The sequence below is a fragment of the Orycteropus afer genome, unplaced genomic scaffold (genome assembly GCF_000298275.1).
Source record: "Orycteropus afer afer isolate SDZICR_OR568_19922 unplaced genomic scaffold, OryAfe1.0 scaffold00148, whole genome shotgun sequence".
NCBI classification, from domain to species: Eukaryota; Metazoa; Chordata; class Mammalia; order Tubulidentata; family Orycteropodidae; genus Orycteropus; species Orycteropus afer.
Window position 1 is genome coordinate 4,104,923 of NW_006921735.1, and position 18,638 is coordinate 4,123,560.

General features: G+C 37.8%; 1 protein-coding gene across 1 annotated transcript in view; it reads left to right on the plus strand.

Annotated features, from left to right (window-relative positions):
• Positions 1-18,638, plus strand: part of LRP1B (LDL receptor related protein 1B) — a 1,967,638-nt gene that overhangs the window by 1,741,286 nt on the left and 207,714 nt on the right. Inside the window, exons 69-72 of the mRNA XM_007946050.1 lie at positions 2,371-2,500; positions 4,306-4,412; positions 4,756-4,888; positions 17,778-17,900. Of these exons, the coding sequence (XP_007944241.1) occupies positions 2,371-2,500; positions 4,306-4,412; positions 4,756-4,888; positions 17,778-17,900 (493 nt within the window). The remainder of the gene's footprint in view (positions 1-2,370; positions 2,501-4,305; positions 4,413-4,755; positions 4,889-17,777; positions 17,901-18,638) is intronic.

The following is an 18,638-nucleotide window of genomic DNA, read 5'->3' on the forward strand; positions in this document are numbered from 1 at the left end:
TGAGATATCATCTCACCCCAGCAATAATAGCAAAGTTCAACAGGTCAGAAAATAACAAATGCTGGCAAGGTTGCGGAGAGATTGGAACTCTTGTGGACTCCTGCTGGGATTGTAAAATGGTACAACCATTGTGGCAAATGGTAGGGTGTTTCCTTAAAAAACTGAAGATAGAAATACCATTTGACCCAGCAATTCCATTACTAGGAATATATTCGGAAGAGGTGAGAGACAGCCCATGAACAGACGTATGTATACCTATGTTTATGCAGCACAATTCACTATTGCAAAGACATGGAAACAACTTAAATGCCCATCAACGGATGAGTGGATAACCAAATTATGGTACATGCACACAATGGAATATATGCTACGTTAAAGAACAATGAGGGATACACAAATTATCTCGCAACGTGAATGAACCTGGAGGACATTATGTTGAGTGAAATAAATCAATTGCAGAAAGATAAGTACGGTATGAGCCCATTACTGTAAAAAGACAAAGAAGGGTTTCTTTGGGAAAGGGAACTCACTTTGTAGGTTACTGTGATGAGGAGGGAAAGGGAGGGATTAATTTAAGGCTAGTTGGGGCCCACATGCTGCTGTGGGTAAGAGGAAGGTACAGAAAGGGTCTGTGACCACCATGATAACATTAGGAAATGGGAGGACAGCAAATTGTGCACTTAAGAAATAGATGACAGATGATAATACCAACCAATGTTTCCACAATACTGCATTACGATTAGCACACAACACCAGTCTACAGATAAACAAATAAACACCTGAGAGGATTAGATGGGGGTCAGTGAACAGGAGTATACTCTAGACTAAGGATAGTTTCAGCTGAGGCTAATCTTGCACTGACACCAGTGATACAAAATACCTGAAATCCTTACAGAAATGATAGAAGACAGACACAGTAATCATTCACAGACACCGAGACACTATGGGAGAGAGATCCAATAGATCTGTCATCTCAGGACCATAGTACTGGGTACACCAGACTCAACTGGTATAACAAAATACATAAAAGCCTTGTTCCACATCCTACATTGATAAGTAGCAACTGGGGTCTTAAAAGCTTTCAAACAGCCATCTAAGTTGCAGCTAATGGTCTCCTAGTGTCAGAAGCAAAGAAGAATGCAAAGAAAACAAGGGCATTTGGAAGCAATCAGTCATAGGACATGATGGCCCTTGAGACCAGAACTAGATGGTGCCTGGCTACCAATGCCAACCACTCAGGAAAGAATCAAATCTGGAGATCCTGGATAGAGTGGGAAGAAAAACATGGAACAAAATCCAAAAACTCAATAATGACCAGAATTATTGGTCAGATGAAGTCTGATGAGACCCCCAATACTGTGGCCCTGGAATGCATTCTGTGCCTGGAGTAAAACTTGTCCTAGGGGCTGGCTCTCAGCCCAATAGTTAACAAGATGTACATGTAGACCACTCAACCCAGAAGGACGGACCCACATACTCTATGGTAATACATCTGTGACAGTAATAGAACACGGGGCACCAGAGGACCAACATTCAAATTGAGGAAATGCAGGACAAACAGGAATGCATAAATATGAGGGGCACAGGGGGAGGATTACTGAGTAGGGAGGGGAGGAGACTGGGTTAGGGTTTGACATGGTAAATGGGGAGTGAAACTAAATGTACACATAACATTGACTATAAAACAAGCTCTTAAAAATATTGAATGATTCTCAAAGGTAAATCTGCTATCTTTTTGGACTTGCCAATAAATTCTATATGGGGACTAGTAGAATGACAAGTGTAACAGTCATTTCATAGATCTATAGGAAAAAAAAATCAGAAAAGAGGGAATTTATGAAGAGCAACTAAACTGTAATAGAATAGGTACACAGGAAAAGAGATGAGGACAAAAATGGAATAATACACTATGGGAAATTTGGCCAATGTAAATCAGATTCACCTTAGGGTTTTCCCTTGTTTCAAGTTTCATCTCCCCTGCTATACCTCAAGCACTTGCTTAGAAAAAATTTCTTAACACCTTTTTTGCCCTATAATTTTCATTCTCAACTACAACTATTAAAAATTCATTATGTCCTAATTGTCTTTTGAAGGGTGATCCACTCAACAACGAATTAGTATGACAAAGACATGGGATTTATGCATTGTTTTTTTTTCTTCACTTCTCCCTATTAATATGACCAGGATTTATGAAGAGTGGAAAACTGTATTATATAGGCATGGGCTTAAAATATGACATCAGAGCTGTCAATAGACATAATTTCTATCCATTTAGGTTTCTATCTGTAAGATTTTTACATATAGATTTCTAGTTCCTTTTGAATTATTAGACATTTTGCTAAAAATTTAACTGTTTATTTTTTTTTACAGAGAAATTGTGATACAAGTTGTTCCAGAGATCAATTTCAGTGTTCCAATGGTCAGTGTATATCAGCAAAATGGAAATGTGATGGTCATGAAGACTGCAAATATGGTGATGATGAGAAAAACTGTGATCCGGGTAAGATGACTGATATGATATTTAACTTAGCTGATATTTTACCTTGAAAGAATTTAAACAATGACATGCAGAAATTAGTGGCAAATGCATGTACATATATATGTTTTGAAGAAATAATACCAGATATTAATGAAAGGTGAGAAAGCTACGTGTAAGGATGTAAGCAATAGTCCCTAAACTTCAATTTTCCTCTTTCTGTATATTTTCTGACCATTTGGAATTATTTTTTCCAAGAGAGAAAATTACAATATTTTCAAGCTACAGATACTGTAAAGTCAAGTTTTAGAAATTAAGAAATTAAGCTTATGAAGCAGAAATGTAGTAGTTTCAATGTGCTACCAAATGAGAACAAGCGTTAGTGTATTGCTTCTGTTTACATCTTGGGCCAAAATCAAATTAAAATTAGGAAGAAAACCAGAATATTAAAAAAGACACTACTGCGTGTGTTTTTATTCCTTCATATTGTTGTTATTGTTTTGTGCCATTGAGTTGATACTGACTCATAGCAGAACAATGGTTAATGTGCTTGCCTTCTAACCACAAGGTCATAGGTTTGAATTCAACAGTCTCCCTCAGCAGAAAAAACCTGATGATCTGCTCCCATAAAGATGACCGCCAAGGAAACCCAAAGGGGGCACTTCTACTCTGCCTATAGGATTGCTAAGATATGAATCTATTTTGTGTGGTTCTACAAATATGCTCATTAAAACACCTAATTTTTATGCCTATGTATTTTAATAAAATTATCATATAGAAAAAATGTTGGGGGGAAATCATGGTGTAATCTATATAAAACAAGAATGCATTAGTGTAAGGGATTAGGTCAAAAGTAGCACACATACTGCTCACAAGTTGCTATGGCTCGCTATAATGCCACTGTACATTGCTCATTCATCATAGCTTTCTTTCTTACTGAATCCAGACATGCTCTCAGGCTTCTTATCAATACATATCTGTAGGCAAGACTACCAATTAAAAATAACTAAAACTCAAGGAAAAAAGCTTTTCAGCATTTCTCTATTAAGCAATTCAGAATACATCTGGCTACCTGATGGTCTGACATAAAGCCCAGACCCTCAGAGGTTTGAATCAAAGCCTAGCAAACTGAAACCTGTACCCATTCCCAAAGAGGTCTGCCATAATTCCTATGTCAATTAATTAGGCCGGGTGATGGCCATAACTTATTTATCTTCTTGTTATTTTAAATTTCTGTATCACAAAATATGCTAAAAATTATATAGACTCTGATAATTATACATATATTTATGTTTAGAATTCTAATGCAAAAAATTTATTGAAACATATATAAATACAACATTAATGTCTTCATAGCCAAATAGATCTGCCTGGGTTCATAAAACCATGCCAAGATTTCAGTTTTAGCTTTATGCAATGCATTTGTGGTCTAACATTCCCAAAAATCACTAAATCCTATTGTAATTTAAAAAATAATGTGGAACTTTTGTGTTTTAAAATAATTTACTTTAAGATTATGAAAAACAATCATTTAATCTTCAAAATCTAAGAGAAGAAGGATTGAGTTTTGTTTTTTCTTTAATCCTGTGTGTTGAATTCTTACTGCACAGGTGATAGTAACATTGAAGTATATTTAATTCAATGCAATAATGTTGTAAGGCACAATTTAAATGAATGTTTAACCAAATATTGAATATGGTTTAAATAATATAGAACATTCTCATTGCAATGTATGAGTTCATATTTTTATATGCTTATATATGTTTTTATCCTTCAAACTCATAATTGTTTTTACTGTATATAAATCACAAATTTGTAATTGTATTCAGCTTCACCTACTTGCTCATCAAGTGAATATATATGTGCCAGCGGAGGATGTATTTCAGCATCTCTGAAATGTAATGGAGAATACGATTGTGCTGATGGTTCAGATGAGGTAAAAGCTCCCATTCAAGTAAAATCTTTGAATTATGTGAATTAGGTTTGGTAAAGCTTAACTCACAAAAATAGAACAAAGAGACTGGATCTTGATTCTTAGCAGCATCTAAAATTTGGACAGATAAATTTAACACGATCATTTCAGCAAGTACCTGCATCTTCATGTTGTCCATATATTAAACCTTATTGCCATTTGTAAAGGTTATATTCATTAAACTAAGATAAAAGAAAGTCCACAGTGTAATAAATTTTCAGTAGTGTCAGCTGATTTTTTTTTTTATGTCCTATGACTTTATCATTATCATTAATGAAAACTGCAGTGCCCATTTGTATTTGAACAGATGGACTGTGTGACTGAATGCAAGGAAGATCAGTTTCGATGCAAAAATAAAGCCCACTGTATTCCAATTAGATGGCTGTGTGATGGAATTCATGACTGTGTGGATGGTAGTGATGAAGAGAACTGTGACAAAGGTAAAGTTCTTTTCATTTTTGTGACTTTAAATGAGAGAACAGAATTTCAGGAGCTGAGCAGAATACAAAGTGTGCTAAAGCCAGAGATTGGGTCATTAAATGAGTCTCTACTATTTCTAGTTTCATTATGTGTCAGTTGGTTCAAAATCAAGATCATTATCAGATAAAGATTATTTCCTCTTCCCTTGACAAGGCAACCAAAATATAAATGATTACTGAGTATCTACTATGAGTGTGTCATCCCATCAGATGCTTGGGTAAGGAATAGCACATGTGAAGAATTCAGATAATTTAGCCATTATAACCATTAGAATAAATATTTTCTGTGTCATTTCTCATCCACATTACTTGAAATTACTTTGAAAGAATAGGAACAACATATGTTTTACTATATTGTACACACTCATATGGTATATGATCTATAGGTTATAGGTTGTGTCTCAAATTTCTTTCTTCCCATATGACAGATAAAATTATATATATATATGTGTGTGTGTGTGTATATATATATATATATATATATATATATATATATATATATATATATATATATATATATATGGAACATCAACAGAGGTGATGCTAGGTATTTCCACATTTGTACATTTGTACATACAGAATTTTTACAGTTTAAATATCTAAAATAATTACTTCTCTAAACATCTAGTCGCTATAGTTAAATATGTTCTAGTTTATTTAACATTAGGTCTTAATAGTGTGGTTACATAATATCTCTATCACAAACCAGAAAAAAAAATGTTGTGATTTATATTCACCAGGGGTGGAGGTTATCATTCTAACTTAGAATTTGTGGCTTATTCTAAATCCCCAAATCCAAACCCACTGCTGTCAAATTGATTCGAACCCATAGCCACTCTATATAACAGAGTAGAACAGACCCATAGGATTTCCAAAACTCTAATCTTTATAGAAACAGACTGGTACATCATTCACTTGCAGACTGGCTGGTGTGTTCCAGCTGACAAACTTTCAGTCAGCAGCTGAGCACTTAACCACTGCACCACAAGGCCTCTGGGGAGGTTGGGTATTATTTATTGTTATTATGTGCCATCGAGTCAGAACCGACTCATAGTGACCCCTCCTTGGGTTTCCAAGGAAGTATTACTACTGAAGTAGATTACCCCATCTTCCTTCCAATGGCTGGTGGATTTGATTCACCAGTCTTCTGATTAGCAGTCAAGTGCCTTAGCCACTAAGGTATTATAGAGGGCCATATAAGTTAAATGATCATAATAGCTTTTCTACTTTTGGTTAAGTTCTCACACTCACTTTCTGTAACTGGTCATTCTGAACCAGAGAATTTTGGGTTTACTACTGGAGCAAAAACTCTTCTGTGGGTTCTTATATTCAAAGAAGGAGTTCTAGTTTAGACTAAGACCTAGTTTCTTAATCTGTCTTGAAACTTTCTGTGCTCGTTTGCTCCTGTTATCAAATCCAATCACAGTGAAATATCTCACAAAGCTGTAGTGGTGTGTGGAAATTCCGTGTAGGAAGGGATAATTCTGTAGGATTTATCATTCTTAATATTAGCTTTCATACAGAATTATTTGAACAAAGGATTCCATGTTAAAAAGCTGAACATTACAGTAAAAAAAAATGAGCATTACAGTATTTGAAACATGAGTTATCTGTCAGATTTAAGATGATTCTACTAAGTGTTTAAGTGTAATAACTAAGAAAAAGTCAAGTGTCTTTAATTCAATCATTTACAAATGTGTCATTCCCTCCTCTTTTCTTCCTCCATATAACTGCTGTTTTTCAGTTTATTTGCAGCTAGGTAAATATGTTTCATTGGATTTCTTGGTGGTTAATGTATTTGATCCTGTATGGATATCCCTTAAGGCATAACCAAGCTCATATTTTTAATATTTAGTTTGTTGTTGTTGTTATGTGCTGTCGCGTCGGCCCCGACTCATAGCGACCCCTCCTTGGGTTTCCGAGGCAGTATCACTACGGAAGTAGGATTGCCCAACCTTCCTTCCGAGGAGTGGCTGGTGGGTTTGAACCGCCAGCCTTCTGGTTAGCAGTCAAGTGCTTTAGCCACTATGCTACCAGAGCTCCTAATATTTAGTTTACTCCCAGGAAAAAGATTTGAAACATATGCTTGAAGGCTTTGAAAAAATGGAATGTCAAATGAAACATCTGTACTGTCCCACTTCTATTCCTCTCAAAGCTAGACACTTGAGCTACCAGGTTGTGGGCTAGAAGTAAAGGAGCTCCAGAATAAGCATGGCATATTTTCCCAGTGAATTGATTTTACTAGTTTTCCTTTTAAACACTAATACCCAAAATACTATGGAGTAAAGCAGCATTTATCATTTTAAAGGTAAAACATAGATCAAAAAGAAACTCAGTACTTATTTTGGTCTAAGCTCACAAACTTTTATTCTTTATGACAATGTTAGTGGAAAATATTGTGAGGTTTTATTTTTAGAAATAATCAGCTAAAAAAATATGTAAACCATTCATAAAAATCATAAACTATTTTTGTATTTTAAAACATCTCTTAACCTACATTACAATGGGAACTCTAGAGGCTTATTCTCTGTGATGATGCACTTGTCCAGATTTCTAAGAATCTGCCCGAGGCTCAGTTATAATTTAGACATAAATTATTGTTAATAAATCCTTTTCAGTTCTTCTATACTTTTCCATTGTGCTGATTAAGAACATGACCAGAAAACTGGGAAATTTAATCCAGCCCATCTATTTAAATTATATATTTTTGTTGTTATTTTTACATTTAAAGAATTTTGCAAGTCTAAATTTTTGTTCTTAAAATATAACAAAATTAAATTGGTTTCATTATATGTGCATTTACATGCATTTTCAAAATAAAGCATTTTAAGTTAGACTAAGGTATGGCATGATAGCCCTATGATGATTTTTTGAAATGCAAGTTCTTTATAGCACATTAGGAAATCTTTAGCAGTTATCAGAGTTTGCCTTTCTGTTAAAATTATGATTTCATTTATATTTCTCTTTTGCTTAATAAAAACAGTGGAATGTTCAACACTATTAGAAAAATTACAATGTTTCCTAATGCAATATCTTGGAGTATTCATTTTTCCCTTTTAACAGGACAGATATGCTACAACTAGAGTTTTCTAAAATAATCAGAGGATGCCAACCAAAACCAAAACTACTGCCATTGAGTTGATTCTGACTCATAATGACCCTACAGAACAGAGTAGAAATCCCTTATTGGGTTTCCAATGCTGTAAATCTCTATAGAAGCAGACTGCCTCATTTTAATTTCAAGGAGTGGCTAGTGGGTTCAATCCACTGAGTTTTTGGTTAGCAGCCAAATACCCTAACCACTTCACCACAGAACTCTTTAAAAGATGCCAGGAGTTCATACATTCTGTTTGAATTTAATCCATTGTGAAATGCAACATGCAATGAGATTTCTTCATTTCAATTTTTATTCTGAATGACTACAACTATACTTCATATTCCGTGCCCTTTGATTTTGAATTAAGCCAACACTTACCATACACTGTTATTCATATCTTTAGTTCCTTTATTATTAAATATTTTATACATATTCTTATTTTTACTATTTTCAGAAAGAGTTGTTAAATGGTTATTGCATATGTTTTGGTAAATCATATTTTTTTTAGAATTATGGTATTTTAGAGCTTTATGGCATTTTAGAGCTCAGGATTGCAGAGGTCTGGAAGAAAGAGACCCCCAATGTCTATCAGAAGCCTCACATAGTGATATTCACCATGGTGGACTTACCAAGGAGCTGATCTGCTCTGTACCTTATAGTAATTGATATTCATATATGCCATTCAACATGCATCAGTTCCATTAAGATTTTTGCAGAAAATGTTACAACTGTTCAGGTTATAATTATCAATTCTTGGTCACAGACTTCAATTATTAATAAAATACTCTAAGCTATCTATTCAATTTTCCCTAATCATCTCTCTTCACCATTAGTCATACCAGGTGTTTTAAAAGTTACTTTCTTCTTCTACTCTATCACTAAGCCACCTCTATCTTTGTCTCTCTTAGTTAATGACCTTATGTCTAAGTTATAACAGAGAGCCACAAAAGGCTCATAATGGTAAGGATTGTTGTTATGTGCCATTGAGTCGCCCCGACTCATAGTGACCCCTGCTTATGTATCACTATGGAAGTAGATTGCCCAACCTTCCTTCTGAGGAGTGGCTGGTGGGTTTGAACCACCAGCCTAATGGTTAGCAGTCAAGTGCCTAAGGCACTATGCTACCAGAGATCCTATAGTAAGGATTGTTGTTGTTGTTATGTACGTCGAGTCGCTCTTGACTCATAGTGACCCCTCCTTGGGTTTCTGAGGCAGTATCACTATGGAAGTAGATTGCCCCATCTTCCTTCCGAGGAGTGGCTGGTGGATTTGAACCATCAGCCTTCTGGTTAGCAGTCAAGTGCCTTAGGCACTATGCTACCAGAGCTCCCATAGTAAGGATTAGAGAGGCCTAATCTACTTCCGTAGTGATACTGCCTCAGAAACCCAAGGAGGGGTCACTATGAGTCAGGTCTGACAGTATGGCACATAACAACAACAACAACAAAAACTGCACCAGGGACATGCTCAGAGTTTTATTCCAAAGAGCGGGGGAGGGGGTAACCAGAAAAGCAATGTCACATCCAGATGCATGATGGTCAGTTTCTGGGTCCACTAAAACCTTTCCTCTTTCCAGAGATACTTATACCTCTGTTTGAGGACCTATCAAATAGGGGCGATGCGCCTAGTGTGAGGCTTAGTGGTACCTGATGCTGGTAGGGGACCTGGAGCCAGGTCTGGTGATATGTGCCCTTGAGAAGATGCAGCTATTAACTGAGGAACATGCCCCATGAGGAGAAAAGGGAGGGGGCAGGATGACTTTGCATTATTGTGCACTTGGCTAGACAAGATGGGATGGGGTCTGGGAGCCATTTTTGGGAGCTACAGCTATGCCTGGTATATGCCATCCCAATGTCCCAACATTGTTATTTCAATCTGCATGCCCACCTTTTCTGCTCAGCCCCTCGAACCTGGGTGTTGGGACATTGGAGACAAAGGCCACAAAAGCATACAACCCACATCAACAAAATAGCAAGATTATCAACAATCCAAGCAATCCATAAAGCAAGTTTCACCAAGTAGATGGAAGGAAATTAAAACACCCAAGTTTGGGTGTGATTCCAAGAGGGTAGGGAAAGAGTACAGTGCCAGGAAATGAGAAAATAGGATCCACGGGCTTAGAGGACTGGGTTCTCCAAATGTATAAAAATGCTCAGGCCATCGGTTGGCAGGTTGTGGCTTCCATGGAAGTCCCGCAGTGGAGGAAGTGGGCAGTTCTCCCCACACCTAGCAATTGGATTCGTTTTGAACCTCTGCAACCATGACGGCCCAGCCGACAAACATGTTACCTACAATTATTTTAAGGGAGATAAGACAAGGCTTTTAAAGGCATAATCATAGGTAAATCCTAGTTATCTAGTAATATAGAAGCAATACTAGAGGTGGATGTCAGTATAATATCAGGAGAAGGCTTTTGACCAGGTTTACAATACCACACTTTTTCCCCAGTGGGGCCTTCAACAGTAGGTAACCCTGTATAATCTAATGGAGGGATTGGAAAAGTCCATAAACTCACAAAATAGGTTCCCTTTTTCAAATGTTCCCCAAGGTTAAGAATAGTTAGCACAGTTGGGGAATTGGAGTATAACCAAGGAATTATAAGTAAGGAAGCCTCTAAGGCTTCACCCCAACAGGAGAAAATTCCAAGCCACTGTGGACCTACTTGCCCTTTCCAAGGGAGTTTAAATACATGGTCCTCTGTGTCTAGGTCCTGTGGCAAAGACAAAAGGAGGTTATTCTCATGACCTACTGCCGGGAGCAAAATGGCAACTTCAGTGGGTGTCACCTGGATCCATGTGATCCATAGGGGCCCTTAGGCCAACATCTGATAGGAACTTGCATGCTCTTATCAGCAATATGAATTAATATATCTCAGAGCATCTAGAAGGTGTTTAGTCCACTGTTGCAGAGAGTGAGTATCTCTTCCTAAGGTTTATGTCAAGAAGCCATTCATCCTTTCATTAGGTCAGCAGCAATGGGGTTGTATGAAAGGTGAAAATGCCAAGTGATATAATTGGCATCTGCTCAATCTTGTACTTTGAGGCCGGTGAATGGCTTCCTTGATCACTGTTGATGTCTGTGTGGTGTACAACCAGGCAAGTCCCCAGATGGTGAACTGCCACTTCATTGACCATTTACAGGGATATGCTTGAAAAAGGCCAGTAGCAGTGTCAGCACAAGTTAGGATAAAACAAAAATTATCAGATAGAGGAAGAGGTCCTATATAGTCCATCTGAATGTGACTCACCTCTCATGGGACAGGCCTCACTTTTTCTAAAGTACAGAGGGTGAAATCATTGTAAGCTTCTTTAATTTGGTACATGAGACAGGCATGCCCATCCTTGTAGTCCATAAAGTCTTGTATCCTCTATGTGCAGTCTTGTGATGTAATGATTGGGCGATTTCAGTGCTGAGGAGTCTGGTGGTGAGTGTGCAGTGCTCATCTGAGAGCTTTGCCTGGTGGAGTCAGAGTGCTATGGGCTGAGACGTGGTACACAGTAATATCAATCCCCACAGTACCTGCCTATATGTCAGCCCAAAGTTGTTTTCCTCAGAGTGACCATCTGGCAGTCATCCAGTTCTCCCGCCAGTCAATCAACAATAGAGTCAAGCCCAGCTCTCTGTACAGGGTACAATCAGACTATCCTCATGCATAAGTACCATCAAGGGTGCCCTGAGCTCAACCCACTGGCTGATCTGCCCTTGCCCTTGATCTATCCATATGGTTTCTGTGGATGGCAGTAGCCATCCAATGGTAAGGATTCCCTCTGGCAGAGCCATCTGTGTATCTGGAAGCCTCAGGACTGGGCTCAGTGCTGGTCTTAATATGGATTACAGTGATGCCTGGAGTTTCCTGTACCCGGGGGGCATCTTCTTTGATGTATGTTACAGGTCTTAATAGCTGGTGCAGCTCAACACTCAGGGGGCTAGCAAGTTATAAACATGCATGTCATTTAGCAAGTGTCCCAGCTTGAGCCACCCCTGATTGTGGTTTAGTGATTTTTTTTTTACCCACCCAGTGATAGTATAGTGGGTTTTTGCTATTATTGGGGCTCCCTTGGTGATATATTCTACATGCTGCAAGCTCCAATATACAATACAAAGCTGCTGCTCCAGCGGGCTACCACTGCTCAGTCCCTTTCCAAAACTGTGATCAGAATCCAAGGGGAACCCGTCTACTCTGTTGCATTTGCCACAGACCCCAGCCAAAGCCCTCAGGATAGGTAACTTCATCCACTTCACAAGGGGCTTCAGCCTTGATGACCCCTAGGGCCTTAACTTGTTATATTTCTACTTTACCTTCCTGAAGCACATATTCTTGCTTGTGAGACTTTTACATTGGTGGTGGAGGTAAGATGTAACCTTGTTAATGAATGCAACAGGCATCAACTTAGCCTAGCTTTACCCGACCATATAACATTTAAGAACTTGGTAGACAGTCCAGACCCCTGTAATATGGAGGTGTTATAGCTCATCCTCAGTTCTCCAGGTGACTGATGAACCTAGGTGCAGTGTCTTGCAGCAAAGACAAATCATCACAGGTTGATATGACATTATCAATATAGTGGAAAAAAGAAACTATGTTAGATTTGTTGTGCAAGGACCAATAAAATGTGACTTCTACATGGGACCTCTGCTTCCCCAGCAATCTTCATACCAGCAATATTAGGGGATATTGGCCTTGTCACTAGTTTGGAGGGCAGGGAGCCTTTCAGGTGAGAGGAGCACTGGATTTAACCTGTTTATGGGGTGGGGAGGGGTCACGTCTTTGACCTCAGGGAACTGTTGTTTGGACTTCAAAAGCTGCCAAAGCTGCAATAGGGTGTCATTGGGCCCTTTATCTATTTTCTCTTTGTGAGTGCCTGTGAGTATAATATCTGCCCAAAGCTGGCCAGGATACCTTCAAAGGACCCTTTTGTTTTGATTTTGTCTGCTCCTGAGGCTTGCTGGAGGCTCTCACAGTGAGGCTGAGTTTTTTCTCTCTCTTGGACTTATGTCCATGATACTCTCAGCCTTTTTGTTGATAACATGTAGCCAATTCCACTATCCCGTGATGGCATAGTCTCTCACAGTAGTGTGTTCTTGCCATTCTCCCCAGGGTAGATCATTGGGATCCACCCACTGGGGATGGGGCCCTACTGGTTTTGAATTTAGTGATAACCTGAGGCCAAAACTTGAGTTGGGTGATTACCTCAAATTCCTCATTACAATCTTCCTCTACATCCTTTCCAAGACTGAAGACTCCAATGAGTTACATTTCTTCGGGTCACAACTAGCTTTTGTGATGACAGCATGAGCCTGCTGCTGCTGAAGCTCTGGCCCTTTCACTTTGGCTGACCTGCAGGCAAGCTTTGCTACTGCCTGATCAGAAATCTGTAACCAGGAAGCCAAGTTTTCAGTGGTCTTAGTCTGGGTACCTTGGCTTCTCTTTCTAGCCAGAGGTCATCCTGCAGCCAGTGCACCTTTGCATCAGTGGCTAGCTCAGCTTTTGTAGCTGTGCGTACCACACACAGGAGTGGCCAGGCTACAACAGTGACTGGTGGCCTGCTATCCTTGGCATTTTAAACTCCTATCCCTGCAAGAGCTCTAACAAGTCTTGTGACATTTTGGGTCATCCCTGTACTCATACTCAGGTCCCCAGATGTCTAACACCTGAGCTAGTGGCCCAAACATTGATGCCTAAGGCTAGTTTGGGATTCCCCACACACCCATATTCGCCGAGGCCTCTGGGGCTCTTTCAGTCTCCTGGCTCTTGGCTGTCAAGCTTTCTAGGTAATAACCAAGAGGCTCAAAAGGCTCATAATGGTAAGGGTTGTTGTTGTTGTTGTTGTTGTTTGCCGTCGAGTCAGACCCGACTCATAGCGACCCCTCCTTGGGTTTCCGAGGCAGTATCACTACGGAAGTAGATTGCCCCATGTTCCTTCCGAGGAGTGGCTGGTGGACTTGAACCGCCAGCCTTCTGGTTAGCAGTCAAGTGCCGTAGCCACTATGCTACCAGAGCTCCCCTAAAACAGCACCAGAGGCATGCTTAGACACATGAGTTTTATTCCAAAGAGTGAGGGAGGGAGCTTACAAGAAAAGTAATCTCACATCCAGCAGTGGCCGTTTGGTCAATTTCTGAGTCTGCTAAACCCTTTCCTCTTTCCAGAATTATTTATACCTCTGCTTGAGAAACTAGCGGTTATATGCCTGGTATGAGATTTGTTGTTGTTGTTGTTATGTGCCCTCGAGTCAGACCCTACTCATAGCGACCCCTCCTTGGGTTTCTGAGGCAGTATCACTACAGAAGTAGATTGCCCCATCTTCCTTCCGAGGAGTGGCTGGTGGGTTTGAACCGCCAGCCTTCTGGTTAGCAGTCAAGTGCCTTAGACATTAAGCTACCAGAGCTCCTCTGGTAGTGGGGTCTAGGACAGGGTCTGGTAGTATGTGTCCATGAGAAGATGCTGCTATTAACTGAGGAATGTGGCCCACAGGGAAAAGGGAGGGGGCAGGGGTGACTTTGCATTATTCTGCACTTGGCTAAACATGATGGAATCTGGGAGCCATTTTGATGAGCTACAGTTTTGCTGGGTACACTTAACCATTTGCTTCACAGGAACAATAGAAGTCATCAGCTTTTGCAATACCTAGACACCTAATTAACAAACTACCTACAGCTGTGTTTAGGTTTGTCTTTTCTTTCTTCTTGAAATAAAAACATTGTCTCATCTCTACTCTGAGATTTATCCTTTTTTTTTTTTTTTTGCTCTAGATCTCGACTCCCTCATACTCTTTGGGTTTTCAAAAACCTCATTTTTAGGAGCTTTGGTGGTGAAGTACCTGAGGCATTTGACTGCTAACCAGAAGGCTGGAGGTTCAAACCCACCAGCCATTCCTCAGAAGGCAGATTGGGCAATCTACTTCCTTAGTGGTCTGGCCTCAGAAGCACGAGGGGTTGCTCAGTGAGGTTTTTTTTTTTTTTTAAATATAATCTTTTAAACCTTTTTTTCTCTTCTGTTTCTTTCATTTTTTTTTCTTTTCTTCTCTCTCCTGTTTCTTTAAAGATCACTTGTATTTTAGATTATTCTCGACATCATTTAAAAATGTGCATGTATTTATTTTCCCCCTTACAAGCAACCAGGTTCTTACTACTTCTTTTCTCTCCCCTTGATGATCAAATTTCAGAAAAGAAATATCTACACTCACCACTATTTCCTCCCTCTCTTGTTTAATTACCAACTATAGTTATCTCACTAAACCCTTACCATTCCACTCTTGGCATCATTTGAATGTGCTAACTACTACTTTCTTGTTACAACACATCCCCCTCCCCCATACGTTGTGGAATATCACCTTTCCTGGGATTTCTCCAACTTTCTGGCCACTTCTTTATCTCCTTTTGCAGTTTCTTCTTTATCTACTCAATTTTTAAATGTAGAGTTCCTCTCTGTTATCTCCTATATTTCAAATAATAGCTAATCTGATGATTCCTGAAAGGACATGTGTATTTCAGAATCCAATCCTTTGCTTCAGACACATTTATCCATTGGTTTGCTAGACATCATCACTTGGTTAATTTACCAGTACCTCAAAGAAATATGTCATTATTTCTCCTAAGCCTGTTCTTCTTGCTGTGATCTTTTTTTTTTTTTTTTCAATTGAATGACACCAACTTTCACCAAGTGTCCCAAATAAAAAATTGAGTATTATATACCATCTCCTATGTTGCTAATCTAAATCAAATTATGGTCAGCCCTTTCTGGGCTGCCACAACCATACTTTCAAATTGGTTTCTTTCATCCAATCCTGATATTTCTCCCTTTATCCTCACTTCCAATTTGAAGCTAGTTTGATTGTTCTAAAATGCAAATCTGACTGAATTTAGTGATAACTGGAGGCTTTTTACCAAAGATAAAAACTGTTCTTATTTACAGGGAAAAAAAAAAAAAAAAGCATTGAATCAATTCCATCTCATAACAGGCCCATGTGTTATGGAGTAGAATGGCTTGATAGGGTTTTCATGGGTGTGATCTTTCAGAAGCATTTTGCCAGGTCTTTCATTTGCAGCACTGCCTGGTGGGGTTGAAACACCAAATCTGAGGTTAGTGGTTGAGCACATACCGTTTGTGCTACCCAGGGATGAAATCCTTTACCATTAGAAGTGAATTATTAGAAATTTTTATAGCAAAACAAAATTTAAAATAAAAAAGATCTATTTGCTCCTCACAAGACTAGATTCCCTCCAAAGTACATTCACAAGGTGAGCAATGCCTATTTGTAGATATTTTTCTACGTTTCCAAGAATAACCATCATCACTCTCTAGTCTCATGTTCTAATGGACATATTCATTATTAAATATGAAATAACTTCAATCAGTCAAATCTAGCTAACATGGCAGTCATATGCCTTATCTGATTTATGAGCTTGAGGTAAATTGTGTAATTCTCAGAGGGTAATCTTATTTGTTTATTTCTAAATTCTCATCAAGTTTCTTTATGCTGTTCCTAAGGTAAAAATCATTTTAAACATACTTCTTCTTTAACATATGAGAACACTGGAGCGCTTGGAAATTAAATGACTTTTCCAAAGCAAGACAAGATTGCATAGAACCTAACTCCTTAATTAATGCAATTATATTGCTATATCTCTAGACATATAGTCAAAATGTATTAATACTTTGGTGTACTTTGCATATAGTAGATATGATTAGCAATTCTAAGTTAAAATATTACTGATAATTTCTTTTCTGTGTGTGAAAAGAAAGGAAGCATTTAGAAAATACAGTGCTTTGTAACATGATTTCCATGAGACTAACAGGTAAAAGTGTGATATGACCAATTCCACTTTGATTATACAGTCATTTGTGTGTTACTGTTAAGAAAAAAGAAAACAAAAGCTTTCTCATTTATTCTAAGTTTTCACTGATCCAGTTTCTCAGTATTCTGGATTTAACTCATTATAATTCTAAAAAAAATATATCTTTTCTTGATAGAAGAATATATTCTTTAAATAATAAAAATTAATATTCTTAAAAATTTTAATTTATTTATACTCAGTATTTTATAAATGAAGTGGAATGGAATAAAACAATTTAATTTTGAGGAAAAATTTTTCTCTTGCCATGTTTCTAATTTTTTTAGAGAATATGAGGGTAATATCAGAGTGGTTTGAAATGGCATTTCATATATATATATTTATTTATTTAAAATTGGATATTATCTACTCCTGGCGGTGTAGTGCCTAAGGCAATTGACTGCTAACCAAAAGTCTGGTGGTTCAAACTCAGCAGCCACTCCTCAGAAGGATGATTGGATGATCTACTTCTGTAGTGATACCGCCTTGGAAACCCAAGGAACGGTTGCTATGAATCGGATCCTACTCAATGGCAGTGAATTTGGTTTGTTGTTTTGTTTAGTCTTATGCAGGAGTCTTTGGGTGGTAAAAAAGCTGATACGCTCAGCTGCTAACTGAAAAGGTTGCCAGATTGAGTCCACCCAGAGGTACCTTGGAAGAAAGACCTGAAAATCTGTTTCCCCAAAAATCAGCCATTGAAAACTATATGGAGCAAAACTTTACTCTGATCCATATGTGGTTGTCATGAATTGAAATCAAATTGACAACAACTCATAGTATTATGCAAAATGAAACAAAACAAGAAGATAAATAGAAGAAAATAAGAAACTATAGATACTGTGTACCAATAAATGGATATGTATTCTACTTTCTGGGTAAATTATGATGAGTGTTTCTCTCTCTTTTGTTACACATTAAAGGAGGAAATATATGTAGAGCTGATGAGTTTCTTTGCAATAATTCCCTTTGCAAACTACATTTCTGGGTATGTGATGGAGAAGATGACTGTGGAGACAACTCTGATGAAGCCCCTGATATGTGTGGTATGGCATTTCACATGATTCTAGATCATACTTTCCCCTCCTGATGTAATGTATTGACATGAATCAATGAAGTGGTAAAGTGAACCACAAGTTCTACCAGGCTAGAATTAGCTAGATAATATATAACCACAGACACAGCTTTTGTTCAGGTAATAGATTACACTATTTGAAATTTAATGACTTTACAGAGAACCCTCTGTAAATACGAATCTTCATAACATAAATACTATTTAAAAAATAGATTAGGGTCTGTATGAGACCATTTAAAGTAGTCTATCTTTTGAACAGATGTATATAAGGACTTTCTGACTTTCACCAAATTGATATTTCTTACTAAAATTGTGAAGTTTTTCAACATATAAGTGCATGGAAAATGCAAATAATAAAATCTCGTAGTTGTGAAAGTTACCCACTATCGAGGATGTTTGGAAAAGAATGCATAGAAATCATAAGCATTAAGAATAGAACTGGAAATAGGACAGATTCAACATTTAAACTTAACAATTAAAAAAAAAAAATCATTGCTGCTCCAAAATCTAGTTATTATTCAATGGTATTTTGTTAGGAATAACCTTATTCAACCAATAAATCTGCAAGGTGAAATTACCAAAATACAGAATTTTTTTCTTTTATAAATATTTTCACCTCTCTTCTCATTCTTTGTATATAATCTCAGCAAGAGAAGTATTTTTACCTATAATTTATGGGAAGATATTGTTGTTGTTGTTGTTAAGTGCC